This window comes from Balaenoptera borealis, assembly GCF_965194805.1.
Source record: "Balaenoptera borealis genome assembly, chromosome: 1".
NCBI classification, from domain to species: Eukaryota; Metazoa; Chordata; class Mammalia; order Artiodactyla; family Balaenopteridae; genus Balaenoptera; species Balaenoptera borealis.
This window is the reverse complement of record NC_138860.1, coordinates 194,017,338-194,040,090: the sequence shown is the minus strand read 5'-3', so window position 1 is coordinate 194,040,090 and position 22,753 is coordinate 194,017,338. Positions and strand designations below refer to the sequence as shown.

Below are 22,753 nucleotides of genomic sequence, written 5' to 3'. Positions count from 1 at the left end.
CTGCAGGGCTCGAGGGGCGGCGGGGCCCCGGATCTGGCAGCCCCTCCCCGCGGCCGGGGAGCCCCCGCCACCCCAGCCCCGGCGCAGCCTGGAGCCCCTTGGAAGTCCCGTCACGTCGCTTCCAGATTATGCATTAACCCGATTTCAGCCGCATTTCCTGGCGGGGGTGGGGAACGTCCGCGCAGGCGGGGGAGGGGCGTCCGTGGGGGTGCGCCGCAGCAGGGAGAGCACCCTCGATCCCGCCCCGCCCCCGCCCCTCGGCCGGGCCAGGCCCATCACCCACATGGGCCCGACCCAGACTGGCCCTCTCCCTCCCCCAGCCAGGCCTCCGCCCGGCGCCGCCGTCCCGGCGCTTTGTTCGCGGCCGCCGCGGGTCGCAGGGCGCCGGGCGGGCCGGGGCGGGGGGGGCGGGAAGGGGGTGGTGCTGCCCCGGGTCCCGCCCCCGGTCCGCCCCCGCGCCGCCCGCGCTCCCGCCGCCTCCCAGGAGCTGCGTCCCGTCCTGTCCAGTCCAGTCCCTGGCGCGGCCCGGCCCGTGAGCTTGCTCCGGCCGCCTTCCGCCGTCCTCCGCCCGCGCCATGGCCAGCCTGCGGCCGTCCGGCCGGGCTCCCCTGCAGCCACTGCTGCTGCTCCTGGTGGTGGCCGCGCGCGCCCTGCCCGGCGCCGACGGGACGTGCCCCGAACGCGCGCTGGAGAGGCGGGAGGAGGAGGCGAACGTGGTGCTCACCGGCACCGTGGAGGAGATCCTCAACGTGGACCCGGTGCAGCACACGTACTCGTGCAAGGTGGGCCCCCGCGGGACCCCCGGGACCCTGAGCCCCCTTCGGACCGTCCTGGAAGCCTGGGTTGGGGGCCTCTCCCCCGCGATCCCGGCCCCCTAGCCCGGAGGTCCTCCCATCGCGACGCCGGCCGCCCCGCTGAGACCCCCGCCCCGGGCCGTGGGAACGAACCCCAGACGCTCCGCAGCGCCCGCTCCCGCTCCCTTGGCGACCGCCGACCCCCGCGTGGGGCGCCGGGTCTGGGAAAACTCGCGAGCGCTGGAGGGAAAGTTCTTGCGGTGCCGCTGCCATCCCGCCTCGCGGTGCCCAGGCCCCGGAGACCTGATCGTGTCTGCCCCTTCAACCCAAGCCCACTCCCTTACTGGAAACAAGTGCGCCTCCCCCCAGGGAGAATGTTCGGCTACCGCACCCCCTACCCACCGGCCAAAGAAAAGGAACAGGGACGAGGGGAGGTGACGCTTTCTGCTTGGGGTGGAGGTGGGGTTTTGGCCTGTGGTCAGTGCTGTCGCCCCCCTCCCCCCAGAGGCGAGAAGGGGTGGTCAGGAGAGAGTGGAGGGGTGCACATCTTATCTCCCAACCCCAGGGCTCCTGGTGGGGCATGCTGCAGTGATGGGTGTGGGGGCCGGAGCAGAGAAGTGGGCGGGGCCGTTGCTGAGCCTCAAGTGTCGGGGTGCAGGGCAGGTGCCCCATCCTGCTCCTGAGAGACTTGGATCTCCCCCGGCCACGGGGAGGGGGGGACTTGCCTGGCCTCCCCTTCAGTTGGATCTGGGAGCCCCCTGGGATAGGTCTGGTGGGGTTTTTCCCACAATCTGTTCCTAGGGAGGGCTCAAGGGACCCAGGGCCCTGCCCCGCTCTGGCCCCTAAAACCACCTCCCCGACCAGAAATCGGATCATTCCTCTTCCTTGGAGATGGGGAGGGGTGGCAGCTTCTTTCAGCCTGGCCTGTGCGGGCTACAGCTGGGATCCCCCGCCGGGCCCCCTCCCCTCCACCACCGCCAGGGCACTTTGCCAAGTCCCTGCAGGATTTTCCCGACTTCCTCCCCGCTGCTCCTGGGTGTGGCTGGGGTGGGGGGAGGCGATGAAAGCCACTCAGCCCTCCCCTGCTAGTTGTCGTCCTTCTAGAGCCTACTGTGTGTCTAGGGGTGGGGGGGGGGAGAGTTGGCCAAGGCTCCCCCACCTCCCCTGGGCCACTGGAGGGTGGAGGGAGTCCCTGCAGATTTCTCAGACCCGAGGCTCCCAGCAGGGGCAGGCAGGTGGCCGGGCCACCATTGTCTTTCATTCCCCATTCTGGAAGTCGTGGCCCCCCAGAGCTCCTGAGGAAAGGGGTGTCTTCCCAGGCGCAGCATGCATGGGCACGTGTCCCCATGGACCTTTTCCTTTAGGGCCGCCTGTTCTGACTGCAGCCCCTGCGACCCTCCTCCCCCGACCCCCAGCAGGCCGTGCGCGTCCCAGGGCCTGGTTTGTCAGAGCAGGTACCCTCAGGGCCCCAAGAGCAGAGTGGGGAGGGCGGGGCTACCCTGTGCTGCCCAGGCTTGATTTTGAGGTTCACAGGCTGCCTTGACCGCACTCACTGTAGGAGCCTTGCAGGAGGAGGGCGTTTCACCTGCTGGGGGGCATGGTGTCTTCGCCCACCCACAGGGCTGCACGGAGCCAAGCTGGCCCAGAGCCCTGAGCTCAGAGCTCATCACCCTGAAACTTCATCATCTACCTCAGCTGCTCCTGGCTCTGCCCAGGGGTGGGCCGAGCAGTGGGTGGGTCGATAGGGAGAGTGGGGCATGGAAGGCAGGCACCCCAGGCCGGCTGGGTCCCCTTCCCGTATCCAGCCTGAGCCGAGATGGACATTATTGGAATTGGGGCGGCTGGGGTCACTTAGACCTGGGGGTCGGGGGGCTGCTTCCTGAGGAAGGGGTGTGTTTGCAGGCCAGGTGTCCTAGTGTGTGACACACACGGGTGGGCAGTGGCATCCATCGTGTGTGCGCTTCCCTGCAGCTTCCTCCCGGGGGGGCTGACCCAAAGATCTCTGCACATCTGCCCAGGGTTTGGGTCTATCTACTCTGGACATCTGGCCTGAGCAAGTGAGGTGGGAAGAGAGGAAAAAGCCCAGGCGCCAGTCTGGTGTTTGCCTCTGGCCTCTGCGGCCACCCCTCCCCAGTGGGAAGAGGATCACTGACACCTGCGCACCCCCCATGTCCACCCCAGGTTCGGGTCTGGCGGTACTTGAAGGGCAAAGATGTGGTGGCCCAGGAGAGCCTGCTGGACGGAGGCAACAAGGTGGTGATTGGCGGCTTCGGAGACCCCCTCATCTGTGACAACCAGGTGTCCACTGGGGACACCAGGATCTTCTTTGTGAACCCCGCCCCGCCGTACCTGTGGCCGGCCCACAAGAATGAGCTCATGCTCAACTCCAGCCTCATGCGCATCACCCTGCGGAACCTGGAGGAGGTAGAGCACTGCGTGGAAGGTGCGTGAAGGGCAGAGCACAGGAGGTGCCTTGGGGGGCAGAAGAGAGTTTGCTGTAGGCTAGAGCACTTGGCATCTTGCGGTCCAACCTCCTTTTCTGAGTCCCCGCTCCCTGGCTTCCCAGCCATCTCAGCTCCAATCTCTGATATTAGCAGCGCTCCCCACCCTGGCCCTGGGGATGCCACCATTTTTTGTCTTGGAGCCAAGCGAGTCCCAGACCTGCAAAGGGACAGGCCTCCTTTTTCTTCCTTCCCCTCCCCCTCCGTAGTTCTGCATGCCCCTTCCTGGAGTTCCCTGTTCTAGGAGAGAGGCTGGGACCAGGTGAATGAACATCCGTTGTTTGTGTTCTGCAGAAGCCCAAACATCTGTTTAGACAGGGCCCAGATGTTGAGCAAACCCGTTGGGGTGGGGCTTAAGGGTTGTGCTGGAGGTGGGGCTGCCCCGCCATGTGTTCCAAGAGGCCTGTCATTTCTGGGAGGGGCAGTTACGTGGAGTGGGCTGCTTCCAGGAGTTTGAGTGGGTGTGGGATCCCCTCACAGAGGTACAGAACCTTTCCTTGTCTCCTCTCCCCACGTGTCCATTCTGAATGGCCCAAGAGCATCCCTCCCCCAGCCCAGCCTCTGAGAGGTGAGCGGGACTCACGACCAGGGCTCACCCACCCACCTCAACCCAGGAGAATCCCAGCTGGGGGCTGAGATCCTTGGCTGAGGAATGTAGCAGGGAGAACGTAGGAACTGCCCGTCGCCCTCACATCCTGTCTGTCCCCTCATGGCTGCCTGGGAAGGGATGTACGGGAGAGGGCGGAGAGAGGAGAGAACGCTTCCTCCCAGGGCAGTGGGAAGGGTCCTTGACTTCCTGTCCTGGGAAGGTGACCCTGTCCCTCTGATTTGCTCTGTTGGCCAACAGGGAAGTTCCATCTTCTACCCAACTTACTGCTGTGATGCTGGCTTGGCTTTTGCGGGGTCCTGGGTGGTGGACTCATCCGGCCTGGGGTGGACTGTGCAGGGGGAGGGGCAGGGCCTGAAGTGGGGAGCCCTGTAGCACCCTGCTCAGCCTGTAGTGCGTTGCTCCTGGGGCTGTGTCCAGGGTCCCGGCCTGCAACGTCATACAGAGAGGCCAGCGGGGCTGTGTCCCTGGTCCCTTGCAGCACCAGCTTAGCTGAGGAGGTCCCAGCATGGCCCTCCCACCAAGTGAGGACTGGAGACCCTGGCCCTGCTCTGGAAGCTTGTGGTCTAGGGAAGAGATGGGAGGGTGGCATGGGGACGGGGCAGGCTGTGGGGTGTGATGCCCAGTTTTGAAAGAGGAGTTGGGGGCTAAGGAGAGGGGTCAGGGCGCAGAGAGTCCCGTTTCTGCAAGATCAAGAAGGCGCGTCACCAACTCCGCAGCTGCGCGGGTCCAGCCTGAGGGTCCACGACTCAGTAACCGGCCTTCTGTGGGGTCAGAGGGCATGTGGCAGGAGGGCCACCCCGGGCAGAACAAGATTTGCCATCTTGCCAGATCCTGCTCTACCCAGGCCAGGCCCTGGTTCCGGATACATCAGGCTGGGCAGAGGGACACCTGGAGAGGAGGGCCCACAGGGAGAGCTCCCAGCGAGACTTCACCTACTGTATGCTGGCTGCCCAGGATAGGGACCAGGCTAGGCCCCCAGCTCCAGTTGGGCCGGTGGGGGGAGGGTGGTGCTGGGACCCACAGGCCAGTGTGTAGCAATGGGGTGAGCACCCAGAAGGGGCCGAGGCCACCAGACTCTTCCGGGGTGGGCCTGCCAGGAGGAGGGTCTTGGGGAAGGATGTTCATGGAGAGGAAAGGAAAGGAAGTAGCCTTGACTGTAGCTTGGAGCCTTGTTGTAGAGCCAGGGTGGAGGGGAAGCCCCCAGGGAGGGGAGGGGCCCAGAGTGAGAAGCTTGGGGTCCGCTGTAAGGAGCCAGGGAGCCCTGGAAGTTCTGAGCCCATGACACGGATCCCTTCTTTGGAAGCAAACCGGGGCACCTTGAGGGGCAGGGGCTGCGGGCAGGCTGGGTGCATCCCAGGGACCCCAGTTAGATGGGGGTGCCTCCCCCTTGAGCCTCCCGAAGGCCTGAGGAAAAAGGCCCCCTGGAGCCGGGGCCAGGCTTCGGGAAGAGACAGGCCTGTCCCCGCCTCCCCAGAAGGCTGGGAGGAGGGCCCGCCGTCCGCTCTGCAGGAGATATAAGGACCTCAGACCCCACTCCAGGCCCTCCAGGGAGCCAAGGCCTCACCCTGGTGAGGGCTCAGGGTCAGGGGTGGGCACGGCTTGAACTAAGATGACCCCTCCCTGTCTGATTCTGACCCTCTTCTGTTCCTGGGAGCCCACAGCTGCCCCTGCCCCACAGGGCCCAGAGTGAAGGCTGGGCAGCCGCTGATTTGTGGAGGTCGCCCCGAGACCACCCAAGACCCCTGTCTCTATCACACCTCTCCCCGGCCCCCAAAAGGCCCACAGCCGCCAAGGTCAGGGGCACACCCTGCCAGGCCCACCTCCCTGGATGCCCCCAGCTCGTCTCCACCTGGGCCCCAGCTCTACCGGGACTGCCTTCCTCAGTTTCTCCCCCAGGGCCTGCAGGGTCTTCCTGGCTCTGGGCCCCTGCCCCAGCCTCCAGCCCCCAGGAAGCTCCTCCCCAGTCCTCCGCCCCGGGGAGCCACATTCCGAGCATAACTGAGACAGGTATGTGTCCCTCCCTCTGCGCCACCTGTGGGTGAGGGAGACCGCTGCTCTGCTCCGGCGCAGCCTCTTCCGGAAGGAGCCCCTCGCCCCCTGCTTTGTCAGGGAAGTGGCCTGGCCTCTTCCAGTGCCAGCCGCCCACGCACCGTGAGCCTGCCCAGGCTGGCAGCCGAGCAGGCATCTCCTCCAACCTTCAGCCACTTTGCCCTGGTCTGGGCAGCGCCCATACACTCCCACCACCCTCCCCTCCCCCACCTCATGAAGACCGGTCCTGGGGCCCCCTGAAGCCCCTAGGAGGGGTGCACGCCTGGGGCCCTTCCCTGCCACTAGGAGCCAGGAGGAGAGAAAGGAAGTGTTGTCTGCCCTCTCCAGGTCTGGCACAGGGACAGGGTCGGTGAGTCTGGCTCTGGCCCAGCTCAGCCCTGCCCGGCCCTGAAGCCTGGGGTCCTGGCGGCCGTGGCCTAGCCTGGCCAGCCTGATTCCAGCGAGCACCCTCCCTCCCTGCCAGGCCAGCCTTCTAGGGCCTGTGGGAAGGCAGTGCTATACAGCTCAGGCCGGAGAGGTGCTGGGTCCCGGGCCGCCAGCCCGGCACTGGTGCAGGCCCTGTGGCCGCGGAGCTGGGTGTGGACTGCAGGCACCCCCAGGCAGGGACTGGCTCTCCCTGAAGCGGAGCGGGGGCCGGTAGGAGTCCAGGGGGAGCTCCCTGGGCGGGTCCCTCTGCTGTCTGGCACTTAGCTTCTGTGCCCCCAAGTCCTCTGAGCCTGTCCTACTCCCGCCACATTCCTCCCTGAGGTGGGAGGTGGCTCTTTCCTGTCCGTTTCCCTCTTCCAGACTGGAGGTTCTCACCCCACCCCTCCGGACCCGCCCAGCGCCCTCTCGGCCCCTCCCCCAGGCAGGTCGTCGGAGAGGAGGCAGGCCCAGGCTGGAGGCTGCCCGCCCAGGCTTTCTCCTTCCTTCCAGCAGCCAGAGGTGGGGCATCAGCTCAGGTGGGGCGTGACCCGCCCCCCCCCATGCCTGTCCTCTCCCCACCTGGGGGTCCGTGGTAGATAGTCAGCGCTAGAATGGACCTGTGCCGGCTTTGACTTCCCCTGGGCCCACGGTGGGCTGGCTGGCGTCCTCCCTGGGGCAGCCCCGGGGGCTTGGGTGGGGGGCTGCTCCTGAAACCAAAGGGCTTTGGATCCTGTCCCTTCACTGCGCCCGACTGAGCTAGTGGAAACAGCTCTGGGCTTTTTCCAGACCCCACCCCATACCCCTGCTCCACACCCAGAGAACAGCCCTGGTCTCCATTCTCCCCTGCAGATTGGAAATGCAAAAAAAAGTTGTTTTGAAACTGTCCTCCCCTCTCCCGCTGTCTATACTGGCCTCCCCCAGGGTGCTGGACAGAGTGGATTCCGGTGGGGCCTGCCTGTGCCCTTACAGCATCTCTGGGGGTGCTGGGACCCACGTGCACAGAGGAGAAATTAGATTCATCTGGTCAGGGCTAGCTGGCCCAGGTGTGGGGCTACAGCCCCCTGCCCCGCCAATCCTACAGGCTGAGGTGGGGGGAGTGTAGAGGGTGGCATGGGGCTGCCAGGTAAGGTTAGCAGGGGAGTGGGCCCAGACTTCAGGGCCGTGGATCTAGCCAGAGGTCACTCTCACCATCACCCTGCTACAGTCAGGCCAGCACAGCCTCCTCCAGCCTGCTTTGCTTCCTTCCTAAAGGGTTAATTCCCCCCAGCCCCCTGAGAAGCAAAGCCTGCCCCCACCCCCATCACCACAGGAAGGTGGAAAACAGCTGCAGAAACAGGCCTCTCTCCTGCCCCTGCACCCGCCCGTCCTCTGCCTCCACCTGAGGGCTCCAGGCCAACTTCCCTCCCTCCCCCCCCAAGTTCTACCCTTGCCTAGAGGCCTGGGGGGGGGATGAAAAATGGGCTCCCTTTCCTGTCTTGCTCTGCTGGCCCCAGCCCCCCCTCACCATTGAGATAGGGGAACCATGGCTCCCCACGCAGGCCCCCAAGGCCCAGCTGCAGGCACAATCACTGAAATAGCCCCAGTAACCCTTGACACCCCAGAGTCCCAGGGAGTGCCCACCTCTCACTGAAGAGAAAAAGGGATCTCAGAAATGAGACAGCGCCCCAGCGCCAATTACCCTGATGACAGTGATGCAGCTCGTGAGAGGGCACTGTGCCCCCATGGGCTACACTGGGGCTCAGGAGGGATCACGTTCCAGTCCCAGGCTGTGGCTGGGAGCCGGGCAGGGGTGACCGAGGCCTCTGGTGCAGTTTCCAGTGGGGAGGGAAGCTCCCCTCGAAGGGGCCTCTCCCCCCAGAGCAGATCCTGAGAACTTCCTCTGAGGAAGGCCCCCTGCCAGGGGCTGCTTCCAGCTGGACCTGGGAAGGGGAAGATGGCCCCTCCCAACTCCCCTCCCCACCAGGGCATAGAGGCATGGGAGGGGCAAGCTCTCTATCCTCCCAGGCAGCCTGCTGTTTCCAGCTGTGTGGCCTGCACGTGTGCACGTGTGCCTGCAGCCTCAGGTGTACCAACCGGCACATGATTCTCATTGAAACCCCAGCTGGGCTGTGGTTCCTGCCACCCTTGTATCAGCCTGGGGAGGGGATTCTGCAGGTGCTCTGCCAGCAGGCTGGTAGCAGGCAACCTTGGCTTGTGTCCTAGGGGCCTGGGAACAGGGATCCAGCCCTCTGCCCTCATGTGGCTCCCATCTCCTGCCTGCTGCCCCAGTGTCCGGCTATGCCCTCCTCCCACCCCCTGTACCCGGCAGAGGTCTAGGCCCCGCCTCCTGTGGGCTCTGCCTCTGGGTTTCTCAATGCCAGGATGGAAGGACTGTGGGAGGGACAGGAAGAGTCCCTGGGGCCACTTGGATTCCCTGTCCCATCTCATGCCTGCCGGACCCTGAGGCTGGCACTGTTAGGGGTTAGGTATGGCAAGTCAGGAGAGGCTGGTCTGCCTCTGGCCTGAGGCGGGCCTGAAGCTTCCCTGCCCCTCCCATTGGCAGCTGCCTCTGGGCCGCCCCGCGCTGGCCCCGGCAGAAGCAGGCAGCCTGTCCCTCTGGCCACAGATGCGGGCTTCCCGTGTACACGAGGGCGAAATAAGAGCACAGCATCTGGGCCAGACTGTGGCCTGTCCCTGACCCACCAGTGGGGAGCAACGTGCGTCCACTTCTCTCCCTGGAGGGGAGGCGGTGAGGGTCGCCAGGGTCCATTTGTGAATCCATCCGTGGGTTCCTTCCTCAGCCACCCCGTCCGCTCACGGGCCCCCAGTAGATCCTCACAGGGCCGCTGGACGGGCTGCCGCTGCCGCCTGCACAGGGCCCTTCGAGGTTCTGGACGGGCTTTCCAAGGAGGCCAGGTGTAGCTGCGTGTTGAGGAGCGAAGGCCAAGGGGGAAGGGTATTCCGGGCAGGAAAGACAGCACAGCAAGGTTTGAGATGCAGGGAACAGCCGGTAGTCCCTGCAGCTTGGCTGAGGGGTGGGAGAAGGCAGCTGCGGGCGTGGTGCGGGCGAGAGAGCTGGAAACCAGGACTCCAGAGCTACAGCCCGCTGGCTGGGAGAGGGGGACCCTCCCCTCTGAGCAGGAGCCTTCCCACCTGATGCTGCACCTTTGCTGCTGGTCCGGGTCACCCTCCCCCATGGGAGAAACTCCGCCTGCACCCTGGCTGCCTGCCTCTGCAATCTCCTGTCCTGCGTCTGGTCTTCCGTCTTTGCGGCTCTCTCCTGTCTGGCCGGTCTCTCTGCCCCTTTGTCCCCTGCCTTTCTGGTTCCAGTAGGTGTCTGTCTGTCACTCCTCTTCATCCTGACATCCAGCCGGTCAATACCTCCAGGAAGCACCGTCCCCCAACTCAGACCGTTGTGCTGGACTGTGCATCCCTCACTGCCTGGCGTGGCCCTCAGCAGGACACAGGGTCTCCACTCACCAGGCACTGACCACACTTGGGTGCCACCCTGGCTCTTCCAGCTTTCTCTTTCCTCCCGGAGATGGGCAGGGCCTGGCCGAAAGAGGTGGCTTTGGGGCTGTCCTGGATGGGAGGGACCGAAGGCGTGGATCAGCTCCACCGCATCCCCCTCTTCTGCAGGTGCCTACCGGCCCCCTCCTCTGTTCGTCTGGCGCCCCCTGGTGGCTTCAGCCTATGTCTTGGCAGGTGTCCAGGCCCTGGACCGGGCTCCCCCCTCCCAGCGTTCCCCAGGCCGGAGGATACGCCCATGGCCCCTGTTGCCCTGAGGGGCCTCACCAGGCTGGCTCCTCCTGGTCTCCTGCAGCCTCCTGAGCCCGTTGTCACCTGGGCCTCTGTAGTTGCCCCTGTCTGGAGGTGCAAACCCCTCTCCTCATCCTTCGGGTCTCTGTACAGATAAACCCCCCGCCCCCCCCCCCGCCCCTCCGATCTAGTGCACTCTCTGTCACAGGGTAACCTCCTCCCAGGGTGCAGAGAGCTGACCCGACTCGGGACACGCCGCCTGCACTGAGCCTACCCCCGGAGGAGCTCAGACGGGCTGCTGAGGGCGGCTGGGCCCCGGGCAGGAGGAAGGCTGAGTAATGAGGGAGGAGGGAAGCCAGGGGTCAGCGGCCGCAGCTGTCGTCCAAGCCGCCAGCGGCCGCCACCCTACGAGCTGGCCCTGCTGAGCCCCTTCCCCAAACTCTCACTTAATCATACCGCCTGGCGGCGCCGGCGGCGCCGGCTAACCGGCAGAGTGTGGGCCCTGCCCGGGGGCTGGTGGGTGGGCACACAGCCAGCGGACTCAAACCTGGGCGCCTCCCGGCCTCGGCCTCACCTGAGGCGGCGATCGGGGCCCGGGCTGGACGCCGCCTCCTTCCCAGCGGCGGGCCCGGGTCCAGCAGCGACGTCCCGCCGTGAAACGCCCATTGTCTGCTGAGGCCGAGGGGGAGGGGACGGCCGTAGCCTGAGACCGGACACCAGGAGGCCGGGGCTGGGGGAAGGGGCCGCCCTGCCCCGTCCTCTTCCCCTCCCCCACCGGGACGGCCAGACACCTGTGACTCCGGGCCGCCTGGCGGCCGGCGCTCGACTGTTCGATGCGCTTCCCACACAAGCGGGGTACCCTCGAGGTCCCGGCGGTGGGGACAGGCGGACCGCGCGCTCCGCGGGACCAGCCGAAGCGCCGCCGGCCGCGAGACCCGACATTAAAGGTGTGTGCGCACGCGCGGTGTGTGCTCGCCGCCGGGAGGGCGGTGCCGCCCCACCCCCCACCCCCTCCTTTCGGGGGCAGCTGGGCCCGGCCCCTCCGGAGTGAGGGAGGGGTCATCTGCGTAAGAAAGGGGTCGGCGGGGGGCCAGTAGGTAGGACTTCCCATCCTCTCTAGACTCCATTCCCCATCTTCCTTCTCAGGGCCAGGGAAGCACCTGGAGGGGCGCAACCACACCGTGTACTTGGGGGCACACCCAGTGTGTGTTGTGTGACCGAGGGGCAAGTTTTGCATTGCATGAAGGCGTGCAGTGTGTATGCACGCAGGTGAGTGTGTGACACCCAGTGCCTGTGCAGACTTAAGTGAGTGGGTGTACATGTATCTGCGTACGTGAGGCCTGGGACATCGACTGTTTGTGTACACATGTGAGCAGTAGCGTGTTGCTGTGTGTAAGCCCAGAGGGGGGCCGATTCTTGGCTCGGAGCACCCTCTGTTCCTGGGGTCTGAGCCTGCGTGGCCTGGTCAGGGCTGAATGATTTTGAGTTTGAAGATCCCAAAATAGCCCGGGTAGCCTGAGCTCCCCTCCCCCAGCTGGCTCTGAGGCCTCAATGGCCCTTTGTCTCTCTGAAGGCATCCAAGCCCTGTGGGGGCTCAGGCTCGGGCTGGGGCTGGGAGGGACCGGGCTGCATGCGGGTCCCCTTTCCCCAGGCCAGACCTGACAGGCCTTGAGCACCGCCGCCGCCGCCACCACGTGAGCCCTAAGGCCAGCCCATTTGCTGGCAGAGTCCAGGGTCTCTGCCTGGGGGAGGCCTGCCCTGCCAGCACTGGCTCCCACTGATCCCAGGGCTTGCCCCTCCCACACTCTGGTCCCCTTGCCTCCCCTCCTCCAGCAGGGCCCAGCCATGATGTCCCAAGCTGCAGTGGCAGCAGCAGACAGGGCTCCTGTGCGAGCGTGTGCCCAGTGCGTACGTCTGTGGTTTAAACCCTGGCACTGTCTGTGGGCCCCTCCCTGAGTCAAGGGATTCAAACTGCAGTCCTGGGGGCTGCAGTGAGAAGTAAATGAGAAATGTGTCACTGCCTGGGCTCACCACACCAAGCTCTGGGCTCTGGGCCAAGCTCTGCCCGGAGGAGATAAAAAGTCAGACCCTGCCCTGGGTGCTCCAAGTCCGGGGCATCGCCACTCTCAGTGTGGTGTGGGCAGTGCCAGGGTGTGGTGTGGTGAGGTGAGGGGGTGGGAGGCTCCCCTGAGGAGAGAGTGAGGCCAGCCAGGGGCAGGGTCTCCAGGTGGCCTGACAGATTGCTGCTCTGGGTCCATCGCGGCCCGGGGTGGGGGGGGACCACTTTGTGTATTGACTTTTCCTGCAAGGTTTCAGTAGACCCTCAGGTTCCAGGGCTCCAAGAGGTCTGAAGACCTCTGCTGTGGGTGATGGGGGACCCGGACAGGGTGGGCTGAGCCCGCTGGGATTTGGTACTAGTGTGCCTGGGCGCAGGACTGAAAGGAGTCCAAGGAGATGGACCTGAAGAACTGGGTGCTGGCTGGCAGGTGGTTGTCCCAGCCAAGGAAGGGGGGGGAGAGCCCACCCGACGAGGAGGGAGTGAGCGAGCTGTGTGTGGGAGGACTCCAGGGACATGTTTGTGAGGCAGCTGCACACGTGATGGGGAGGACGGGAGTCCCGGGTGGGCCGCGCGCCCTGGCCCGCTGTGACGTCAGGGTCTCGACGTTCCCGGAAGGCCTCTAGGGGGCGCTCCAGGCGTGCGGTCTGGGCCTGGAGCCCCGCGACTATTTGCATAACGCTCATTTACATGGGACTCATTTGCATGATCCTGTCACCTCACGGACGCGAGTTGGGGGTGCGCGGATGGTTTGAGGTGCTGCTGTCAGTTCCTAGGGAGGGGTGGCGCACCCTCTGAATTGAGCCCAGCCCACTCCCCACCTGTGTGTATGTACCTGGAGACCCTACCCCCCACAGTGCCTGGGTCGCGCCAGCAGCAGAGACATTGACACGCACACGCGGTAACACGCAGACCGCAGCCCAGAACCGGGTCCTTCGTGCAGGCCGATCCCCCCCGCGGGGACACAGACAGACCCTCGGACACTCCGCCGCGCCGCTGCTCACACGCACAGCCCAGCCCAGCCCAGCCCAGCCGGGTGGGAGCGGGAGGGGACTCTGTCCCGCCCTACTCTCGCCCACCTACTCGCCCCCACTCCCCAGCCCCCCACCCCGCCCTCACCTGCCTTCTCTCCAGCTCCAGCCTCCGCTCCCCCTCATCTCCTACCCCGACCCCGGCCCCCATCCCGACCCTGCACCCTCCCCAGCCCCAGCGCCCCACCTCTGCGCCCTCCCCGGCCCCCGCTTCCTTCCAGCTCCGGTCCCCCCAGCCGTCCTCCAGCGCCCGCAGCCCCTGCGTTCTCTTTTGTGCCGTCGCCCTCCCGTCCTCATCCGCCCGACCCTCCTTGCGGCGGGAGCCGCGACTCCCCGCGGACGCTGGGGTCCCCGGAGGCGTCTTCCTTTGTCTCTGCTCCCCGCCCTCCCTCCGCGGCGCCCCTCGCCCCTCGCTCACCGCCTCAGCCCCGGCCTGGGCGCGGGGAGCGGGCGCGGCCCTCCGCGGCCGGCTCTTTATTCTCTCCCTCCGGAGGCGCGCTCGCTCCTCCCGCTCGCAGCCGGCGCCGCTCCCGCCTCCGCTGGGGACCGAGCAGCCGGGACCCGTCGAGTCCCGGGCGAGGGGCCGCTCGCCGCCCTTCCCACTCGGACCGGCTTCTCCTGGGCAGCCAGGCGGGCAGGATCCGGGGCTGCGGGACCCCCCGAGGCTGGCTCCGGGAAGACTGAGCCCAGCGGGAGCCCCGCGGAGAGCTGCCGGCGCCTCTGGCCCAGGCGCTGACCGGTGTGGACAGCAGGGGTGGTGCTGGCCCTCGGGTCCTCCTCCGCCTCCCTCCGAGCCCAAACTTGGGATTTCTACTCCAGGAGAATTCTGCACACCTCCCATTATGAGCCTCAAGGGCTGTGGAGGGGGCCTGGCGCCCCCCACTCCCCAGCTGTGACTGGAGCTGAACTTTGAGAATATAGCGGCTGTCAACTGCCCCAGGGGTCCAGGAATGGGGCGAGTGGCACCGAAGAGGCCCAAGGGCACCCCGTGAGGACCGCCACGCCTCAAGAGTGGGGGCTGAGGAGCCCGGGCCATGCCTCCACTGCCGCTGGAGCGGGACCCCCGGCAGCGGCGCGGGGTCTCCCTGCTGGTGCGATATTTCATGATCCCCTGTAACGTCTGCCTGATCCTCCTGGCCACCGCCACGCTCGGCTTCGCGGTGCTACTCTTCCTGAACAACTGTACGTCTGTGGGTGTGGCAGTCTCCTGGGCCCAGGTGACCCTGCCTCTCTGCTCGCTGAGGTCCCCTGCCTCAGCCACCAAAGATTAGGGGACAGGCAGGGTCACAGAGAGGCCACCAGCTGTGACGTGGCTCAGATGGGCCACTGCATCGTCTGGGAACACCATGGGTCGTTCTCCGGATGCCTGGGCCCCCCGAAGGCTGTCTGTGGGCTGGGGGTGGGGGCAGGGGCTGGCCCTCATCCTGAGCTGCAGAGACAACTTTCGTTGGGGGGTTGGGGGCAGCTGGCTACGCTGGGAATGGGGGCTTTGGCAGGGCCTGGGGCTCATCTCGGGAATAGGTGGCCGCCCACATCCCTGCCACTGGGCCTCCCCGACAGGTGTCAGACCATGATGGTACAGCTGGAGGGGCAGAGAAAAGCCAGGGCCTCTGTCTTTGTCCACCGCCAGGCCTCAGCCTCTGTCTTTGTCCACCTTCAGGGCTCAGAGTGGAGCCAGGGAAGGGATGTGTGCAGGCAGGGGTGACCCCTCCAGGCTGGACAATGGGACAGGCTTTGGAAGGACTGGCTCGGGTGGGGGGGGGGCTGACTTGGAGATTTGTTTTTTTCCAGACAAACCTGGGACCCACTTCACGCCAGTGCCCCCAACGCCTCCGGATGGTGAGTGAGGGCTCTATTGGTGACAGACTGAGCTTGGCAATCTGTGCCTGGAGGGGCGGTGGCACTCTTGGTGGTCAGGGGGCCATTCTTGGGGTGTGTGCATCAGACATGTTAGCTGTGTCTGGAGCAGGAGGAGGCTGGATGCGGGAACCTGGGTCCTTCCTGGGGAGTCCACAGTGGCAGACAGCAAAGGGAACGTGGGGTCCGGAGTCCCTGGGCCTGGCCCCATCTTGGCCTCAAAGTTGGGACTGACTTAGTCCTGGAGCCCACAGGTTGAGAGATGGGTCAGAAGATGTGTACAGAGGGCGTGGGGGGCCAGGGGCTCAGGGAGAGGGCCTCGGCAGGACCAACAACAGCTGTCTGAGGAGGGATGGGCGGGTCTGTTCCTGGACTGAGCAGACTGGGCCTGGCCTTCTTGACCTGCTTTGTGGGCTGGGGCCCGGCCTCCCTGGGGGCTGCTGTAATTAAGCTAATGTGAGAGGGGAAGAGAAGAAGCTGTCAGGGCCTCAGGAGGGCAGGGGAAGGGGTGGCCTGGGGTCCTCCTGGGAGAGGGGGCTGCTCCCAGGTCTGCTTTCAGTGCCTGGGCCCCCTGCTGGGCAGGCACGGCCCGGGTCCCTGGAAGTACACAGAGGGCCGTCCACACATGGGATGGGCCGTGGGAGGGGGCAGGTCTGCACTGGGCTGGGGGTTTGGGCCCAGGACTGAGCCTCTCATAGGCAGTGGACAAGAGGCCTGGAGCTGGCTGGATTTAAACACCTTCCTCTCTCCCAGCATCCTCAGCCTTCTCTCCTCAAGCCCCAAGGCCTGCTGTGTCTCTTTTCCTTCACGCATGCATTGGCTCGCCCCACAGCCTTCCACATGGGCCCCACACCTGCACTCTGATCCCATCACACATTTTCGGGACAGCTACCCCACACGACCATCGTCATCCCTCCCAGGCGCGCACACAGCACATTCTTGGTCACAGGCAGGGCTCAGGGCATGCGCTCCATCCTCCAAGCTGCCCAAGTCTGGGGAGAGAGTTAAATATACCCACTCCAACCGGCAGAGGCTTTAAAAAGCCACCACCGCCTCCGGCGTCGCACATTGTGAGGGAGCCTTGGGCAAGGAAGGAGTGAGGCTCCTTCAGGAGGGCAAGCATGGCAGAGCCCCAGAGGTGACGCTTAAGGGCCATGAAGCTTGCAGGTCTCTGGGCGCTCCACCTGCGCTAAGGAGGGGCAGCCTGCATGATGAGGGTGCAAGTCTTGGAGGACGAGGAACCTACTGGTCATACAGGAGTAGGTGTCCTTGGCCCAGGGGTTAGGACCTTGGGTGGTGTCCGGCTGGGCCAGGGTGACCAGAGGGAGAGAGAGGCTTGAGTCCCAGGGCACAGACAGAGAGCAGCTGGGCAGGGAGCCTGAGGGGCAGTGTGGTGACCAAGTCCTCGGCCATGGGGTCAGGACCCTGGGAGAGACCTTGATCAGCAGGTCCAATTGAAGCCAGATAGAGCAGCCAGCCAGACGGGGGGGAGTGCCCGTGGCTTTGGCCTGGGGGTCCCCAGGGCCTTGGGCAAGTGAGGGCTGAAAGTGAGAGGAAGTGCTAAGGGGAGAGAGAAGGAGAGCGCGGGAGATGGAAAGCGAGGAGAGGGGCTATGAGCAGGCAAAGCGTTGAGCCAGGACAGAGGGGTGGCCGATGTGCGGACAGCTCTGACTGCTCTAGCCATCGCAGCGGCTGACCCCCCACCCTGCACAGAGTGGCGTGCTGGGCCTCTCCAAGCCTTTGCAGGTATTGGCCCCTTTAGCCTCACAACAACCCTGGAGGGTAGGTTCTATTGTCCCCATTCACTGGAGGAGGTGCTGAGGTATGGCGAGGCGATAACTTGCCCACAGTCACTTGGCGGGTGAATGCCGGTGGGGCAGCCTGGCCCCAGGATCTGATGAAGCATCTGCGTGGGTGCCCAGATGAGGTGGGGGGAGGACAGGGGGGTTGCAGGGAGTTCAGGCTGGGTATCCGTGCTGGCCCCACCCTGGCCTCCAGCCCCAGTTCACTCAGCCTGTGGGCGGTGGGGGCAGGGATTCCCAGACAGACTCGAAGGAGCCTGGGGTGGGCTGTTGCTATGGTGACAGCTCCAGCTCCCCGCACTGCTCCACCCCCCTCGGAGTTGAGGGTGCTTCCTCCTGCCCCACTGCCTGAGCCTGCTGGGAAGTGATGGGGGGGCACCCCCAACCCCCATAACTTATTAATGATAAGTGCACCCAATTAAACATTTATTGGATCCAGACAGCCGCAGCCCGTAATGGGCCTGCCCCGCCTACGGGGGTGTCACCCTGGGTGGGAGTCCTGAGGAGTCAGCCTGCCCGCTGCCCTGACACTGTGCTCGGGGGGGCCTGTCCTGACGGCTCTGCGACTCAGTGAGCGGGTGTGTGCTGGCGACACTGCAAAGTTGAGAGCTAAAATGTTTAAAGAAGAAAACAGTCGGGTCCGCAGGGCTCGGTGTGCTGGGGTCCCTGAGGAGGTCACGCTGGGTGTGAGGTGGGGCAGCAGGACCTGGGGAGGGGGTGGGGGTGGGGACATTTCCTGAGGTGGGGGCCCAGGAGGATAGGTGAGGAAGGATGAGGTGTGTGGATACCCGAGGGGCCCTAGGGAGAGACTGCAGCTGGGAGGCCTAGGAGGGAGGGCAGGCCACGAGCCACAGCAGAGCACGGACCCGGGGGAGGCTGGCTGTGGGGACATGGAAGGTGGGGGAGTGGGCAGAGAAGAGCCCAAGTGGGGACAGGCCTGAGGAGAGGGGAGGCCTCCAGAGAAGCAGGAAGGGGAAGAAGTGAGAAGAGAGGGGTGGGGGCCGGCGGGGCACTGGGTTCTGGGCCGAGGGTGGAGCATGTGACCTGACCTCAGATAACCCCACCCCCTGTCCTGCAGCTGTGTGACCTCAGGCCGGTCCATGAAAGGCAGAGGAGCTGGTCCCTGGGGAGGTGGCAGGGGCCAGGTGTGGACGGGGACACTGGAGCAGCTCCCAGGGAGGGGGCGGGGCGGGCCGGGGTTCTGAGGGGTAGGTCACAGTCGGAAGAGAGGCTTCGATTCTGAGGTGGGGATGCTGATTCCCTGTGATAGAGGCGGCCTGGGGGCTGTCTGTCTGTCCTCGGTGTGGGGAGTGGGTCAGGAGCAGATGCAATGCCCCTTCCACAGTTGCGGGGCTGAGGGGGGCGGGGGCAGAGAAGGCTCTGCCGGGGGGGGGGGGGGAGAGGGTTGTTGAGAGGTGGAGGGCATGAGGCCCTGGCTGTGATGGGCGCACCCGGGGTTCCTGCGAGCGCCAGCACGAACATGGGTGGGCACGCATGTGCATGTGTGACCGTCCGTGCAAGATCCTGGCAGGTGTGCGGACGTTGGACTGTGCATGATGACCGGGGGCCTGGAGGCGGCAGGGGCCGGGCCCCTACCCACCCCGTCGCGTCTTCCGCCCCACCCGCAGCGTGCCGAGGAATGCTGTGTGGCTTCGGCGCCGTCTGCGAGCCCAGCGCGGAGGAGCAGGGCCGAGCCTCCTGCGTGTGCAAGAAGAGCCCCTGCCCCAGCGTGGTGGCACCCGTGTGCGGCTCGGATGCCTCCACCTACAGCAACGAGTGCGAGCTGCAGCGGGCGCAGTGCAGCCAGCAGAGGCGCATCCGCCTGCTGCGCCGGGGGCCCTGCGGTGAGTGCGGAGTGCGGGGCGGGGCCTTGGTGAGGGGGATGCGGGGGGGGGGGGGACTGTGGTGAGGGGGGTGGGGGTGGGGGTGGGGCCTGCAGTTGGGGGGGTGCGCGGGGGCGGGGCTGGAGCGGGCCTTAGCGAAGAGGGATGAGGGGCGCGGGGCCTGCAGTGAGGGGGTGTGCGGAGGGCCGACCGCCGGCCAGTGTGACCCCACCCTGCTCCGTCCACAGGGACCAGGGACCCCTGCTCCAATGTAACCTGCAGCTTTGGCAGCACCTGTGCACGCTCCGCGGATGGACTGACAGCCACGTGCCTGTGCCCTGCCACGTGCCTGGGGGCCCCCGAGGGCCCCGTGTGTGGCAGCGACGGCACTGACTACCCCAGCGAGTGCCAGCTCTTGCGGCAAGCCTGCGCCCACCAGGAAAACGTGTTCAAGAAGTTCGACGGCCCTTGCGGTGAGCGCCACCCCTGCGCGTGTAGCATGACCTCAGTCAGTGTGTGCACACAGCGGCAGTGCCCTGACCTTCGCCTTCCCGCCCCCAGACCCCTGCCAGGGCTCCCTCAACGACCTGAGCCGCATCTGCCGTGTGGACCCACGCACGCGGCGCCCCAAGATGCTCCTGCGGCCAGAGAGCTGCCCTCCGAGGCAGGCGCCCGTGTGTGGGGATGATGGGGTTACCTACGGTAACGACTGCGTCATGGGCCGAACCGGGGCCATCCGAGGCCTCCTCCTCCAGAAAGTGCGCTCTGGCCAGTGCCAGCCTCAAGGTGGGCGGCTCCTGGGGGAGGGCCCCGTCCTGGCACTCTGCACGACCCAGGGCCCTGCCTGTCCCCACCCTCCCCTGCATGCCTCATGGGTCCCCACTCATCACCCTGTGTGCCCGTGGTTCCCCTGCACATCCCAGCGTGGGGGCTGGCATGGTACTCTGGCTCTTCTGATCTCCTTGCCCCCCCAGACCAGTGCCCAGAAGCGTGCCAGTTCAGTGCCGTGTGTCTGTCCCACCGAGGCCACCCCCGCTGTTCCTGCGACCGTGTCGTCTGTGATGGGGCCTACAAACCCGTGTGTGCCCACGACGGGCACACATACGACAATGACTGCTGGCGCCAGCAGGCCGAGTGTCAGCAGCAGCGCAGCCTGCCCGCCAAACACCGGGGCCCGTGTGGTGAGCACCGTGGGCGGGCTCCGTGCTGCGAGCAGGCTGGTCCGGCAGCCCCGCTGCCTGTCATCACGTGCCATCTCCATCCTGAGTCATGCTTCTCCTTCCTGGGGTTGTGGGCGACAGCCGGTCACTCTGGGGAGGCTTGGCAGGGCTCTTGTCCGTCAGCGGGCTCTGGGGTGGTGGGATCTGTCAGGAAGCTGCCTGCAGCACCCGGGGGGATGTGGGGCAGAGGCAGGGGTCCATGGGCAGGCCCCCTGGTACCTGCCCGACAGCCCTCAAGTCCTCCGGGTCCCACACTCTTGGGACACACAGCCCCCTTAGAGGCAGCGTCTCAGTCGGGCTTCGAGGGACCAGGAAGGGGCAGAGACGGCGTGTCCTGCGTGGCGTGGCCTGGGGCTCCGCCCACCTCTAACTCCGTCCCCGTCGGCCGGTCTGTCCATCTTTCCGGTCTCTCTTTCTGCGTCTGTTTCCTCTCCTCTGCTCTCTCTTCCCTCTTGGCTCCACCTCTTGTGTCTTCCAGCCTGACCTGCTGGCAGGATGAGGTACCGCGCCTGCCGCCAGGAGCCCACAGCCCGAGGTCTGCCCCCCGCGCGGCAGGGGGGGGGTGGCTCGCTGCTGCCTGGCCTTGTGGTCCTCAGAGCAAGTGGACAGACACCTCCCCCCCCGTGTGGCCCTGGGTGTGGCTCTGGGTTGCAGACTCCTCCCCCCACAGAGAGAGCACCCCCCCCCCCATGCATGGGTGTCCCAGGGCTGCTGGTGGTCAGGGGTCAGTGGCCTGGGTGGGCTGGTAAACCTGGCCCTCCCACCAGCCCCTGAGATCAGTCCAGAGGCTGCTGTGTCTAGAGGGCAGCCCCGCCCCCCGCTCATGCAGGGACCTGGGGCCGTTAGAGTCTGTGTGCCTGTCCATGTCTGTCCTGCGTCTGTCCCTTTCTCTGCTGTGTCCTGTGCATCCCGCCCTTCTCCTGGTCCACTCTTCCTACACCATCCCCACCCTGGGAGAGGGTCTGCTGCGTGGGGCTGGGGGCTTTGTGCGTTGCCTAGGAGAGCAGGTGGGGACCCTGCTGAGTGCCCACATTCTCCCCAGACCAGCCCCCGTCCCCATGCCGCGGGGTGCAGTGTCCATTTGGGGCGATGTGTGCTGTGAAGAATGGGGAAGCCGAGTGTGCGTGTCAGCAAGCGTGTTCAGGCATCTACAATCCCGTGTGTGGCAGCGATGGCGTCACGTACGGCAGCACGTGCGAGCTGGAGGCTACGGCCTGCGCCCTTGGGCGGGAGATCCGGGTGGCTCGCCGAGGACCCTGTGGTCAGTGGTGGATGAGTGGGTCTGGCTGGGGGGTGGCCGTCCTGGTCACCGTGGTGATGGAGCCTTCTCCCCAGGCCGCTGTGGGCAGTGCCGCTTTGGAGCCCTGTGCGAGGCTGAGACCGGGCGCTGCGTGTGCCCCTCCGAGTGCGTGGCCTCGGCCCAGCCCGTGTGCGGCTCTGACGGGCGCACGTATGCCAGCGAGTGTGAATTGCACGTCCACGCCTGCACACGCCAGATCAGCCTGCACGTGGCCTCGGCTGAACCCTGCCGTGAGTGGGGCTGGGGGCACCCGGCGGGCTGTGGTCCTGTGCCTCCTCCACCCAGTGTCAGCTGACCCCCGCCCGGCCCCGCCTTCTGCAGAGACCTGCGGAGACACAGTGTGCGCCTTCGGGGCCGTGTGCTCAGCGGGGCGGTGCGTGTGTCCCCGGTGTGAGCGCCCTCCGCCCGGCCCCGTGTGTGGCAGCGACGGCGTGACCTACCGCAGTTCTTGCGAGCTCCGCGAGGCGACCTGCCAGCAGCAGATGCAGATAGAGGAGGCCCGGGCGGGGCCATGTGAGCAGGGTAGGCTCGGGGGCGGCTGGTGCGGGCTGCTGGGCGCCAGCCTCGGCCGGGACCCCGAGGTGACCTGGCCTCCTCCCCGCAGCCGAGTGCGGCTCGGGCGGCTCGGGCGGCTCGGGCTCTGGAGAGCACGGTGAGTGTGAGCAGGAGCTGTGCCGGCAGCGAGGCGGCATCTGGGACGAGGACTCGGAGGACGGGCCGTGCGTCTGCGACTTCAGCTGCCAGAGTGTCCTGAGGAGCCCGGTGAGGCCCCCACCCTCCCCTGACTCCCGCTGGGCAGGGAGGCGGGGGCCGTGGCCGCCCACACCTGCCCTGACGCCATTCCTCCAGGTGTGCGGCTCGGACGGGGTCACCTACCGCGCCGAGTGTGAGCTGGAGAAGGCCAGGTGTGAATCGCGGCCAGAGCTGTACGTCGTGGCCCGGGGAGCCTGCCGTGGTGAGTGGGCGTGCGGGCGTGTCCGGCTGTGTGTGGGTACACATGCGCCTGTGCAAAGGTATGTGTGCCCACGGGTGTGAGGCTTGTGGGGGTCCGTGTCTTGTTCGAAGCTGTCGCGTGTATGCCCCGGTGGGCCTGTGTGAACACGTGTATTGTGTGTGCAGTGTGTGCTGTTAGTGCATATCCGTATTTGTGCAGCTGTGGTGCGTGGACGTGTGTGCCTGCCGCTCAACAAGTGTGCGCTAAGCACCTACTGTGTGCAGGGGGGCATCAGTGAACCAGCGAGGCCCACCCTCCGGGCACTTTTCCTTCTGGGAGGAGACTGATGGTGACCGGCAATCGTTGTAGCTTTGTGCACGCACAAGTGCGCCTGTGTGTCTGCGCGCGGGGGAATGTGGCGTACGTGTGTGCCTGCCACCTTGCAGAGGCCCACTAATCCGAGCGTGTGGCTCTGGTTGTACGTGTGTGCACGGGGCTTCATGTCCACGATCTGTGGCTGGTTGTACGTGTGTGCACGGGGCTTCATGTCCACGATCTGTGGCTGGTTGTACGTGTGTGCACGGGGCTTCATGTCCACGATCTGTGGCTGGTTGTACGTGTGTGCACGGGGCT

General features: G+C 66.0%; 2 protein-coding genes across 6 annotated transcripts in view; both read left to right on the top strand.

Moving 5' to 3' along the window:
• The first annotated feature begins 464 nt into the window (after positions 1-464).
• The window catches only part of AGRN (agrin), a 47,253-nt gene continuing 24,964 nt past the window's right edge, over positions 465-22,753 (top strand). The window contains exons 1-12 of one of the 5 annotated variants that reach the window (XM_082351550.1): positions 465-782; positions 2,976-3,237; positions 14,976-15,023; positions 18,472-18,687; positions 18,915-19,139; positions 19,228-19,452; positions 19,641-19,847; positions 20,929-21,147; positions 21,222-21,416; positions 21,508-21,708; positions 21,791-21,948; positions 22,036-22,141. In XM_082351550.1, coding sequence (XP_082207676.1) covers positions 576-782; positions 2,976-3,237; positions 14,976-15,023; positions 18,472-18,687; positions 18,915-19,139; positions 19,228-19,452; positions 19,641-19,847; positions 20,929-21,147; positions 21,222-21,416; positions 21,508-21,708; positions 21,791-21,948; positions 22,036-22,141 — 2,269 coding nt within the window. In that variant the 5' untranslated portion in view covers positions 465-575. Of the gene's footprint in view, positions 783-2,975; positions 3,238-14,088; positions 14,367-14,975; positions 15,024-18,471; positions 18,688-18,914; positions 19,140-19,227; positions 19,453-19,640; positions 19,848-20,928; positions 21,148-21,221; positions 21,417-21,507; positions 21,709-21,790; positions 21,949-22,035; positions 22,142-22,753 lie in introns of those variants that run through there. The other 4 variants (XM_082351549.1, XM_082351548.1, XM_082351551.1 and 1 more) reach the window with 4 other exon arrangements.
• LOC309609825 (uncharacterized protein) lies at positions 10,957-13,933 on the top strand. Its single transcript, XM_082351798.1, has 3 exons — positions 10,957-11,044; positions 11,244-11,366; positions 13,011-13,933. The coding sequence occupies exons 2-3, from the start codon at positions 11,338-11,340 to the stop codon at positions 13,918-13,920; spliced, it is 939 nt and encodes a 312-aa protein (XP_082207924.1). The 5' UTR covers positions 10,957-11,044; positions 11,244-11,337; the 3' UTR covers positions 13,921-13,933.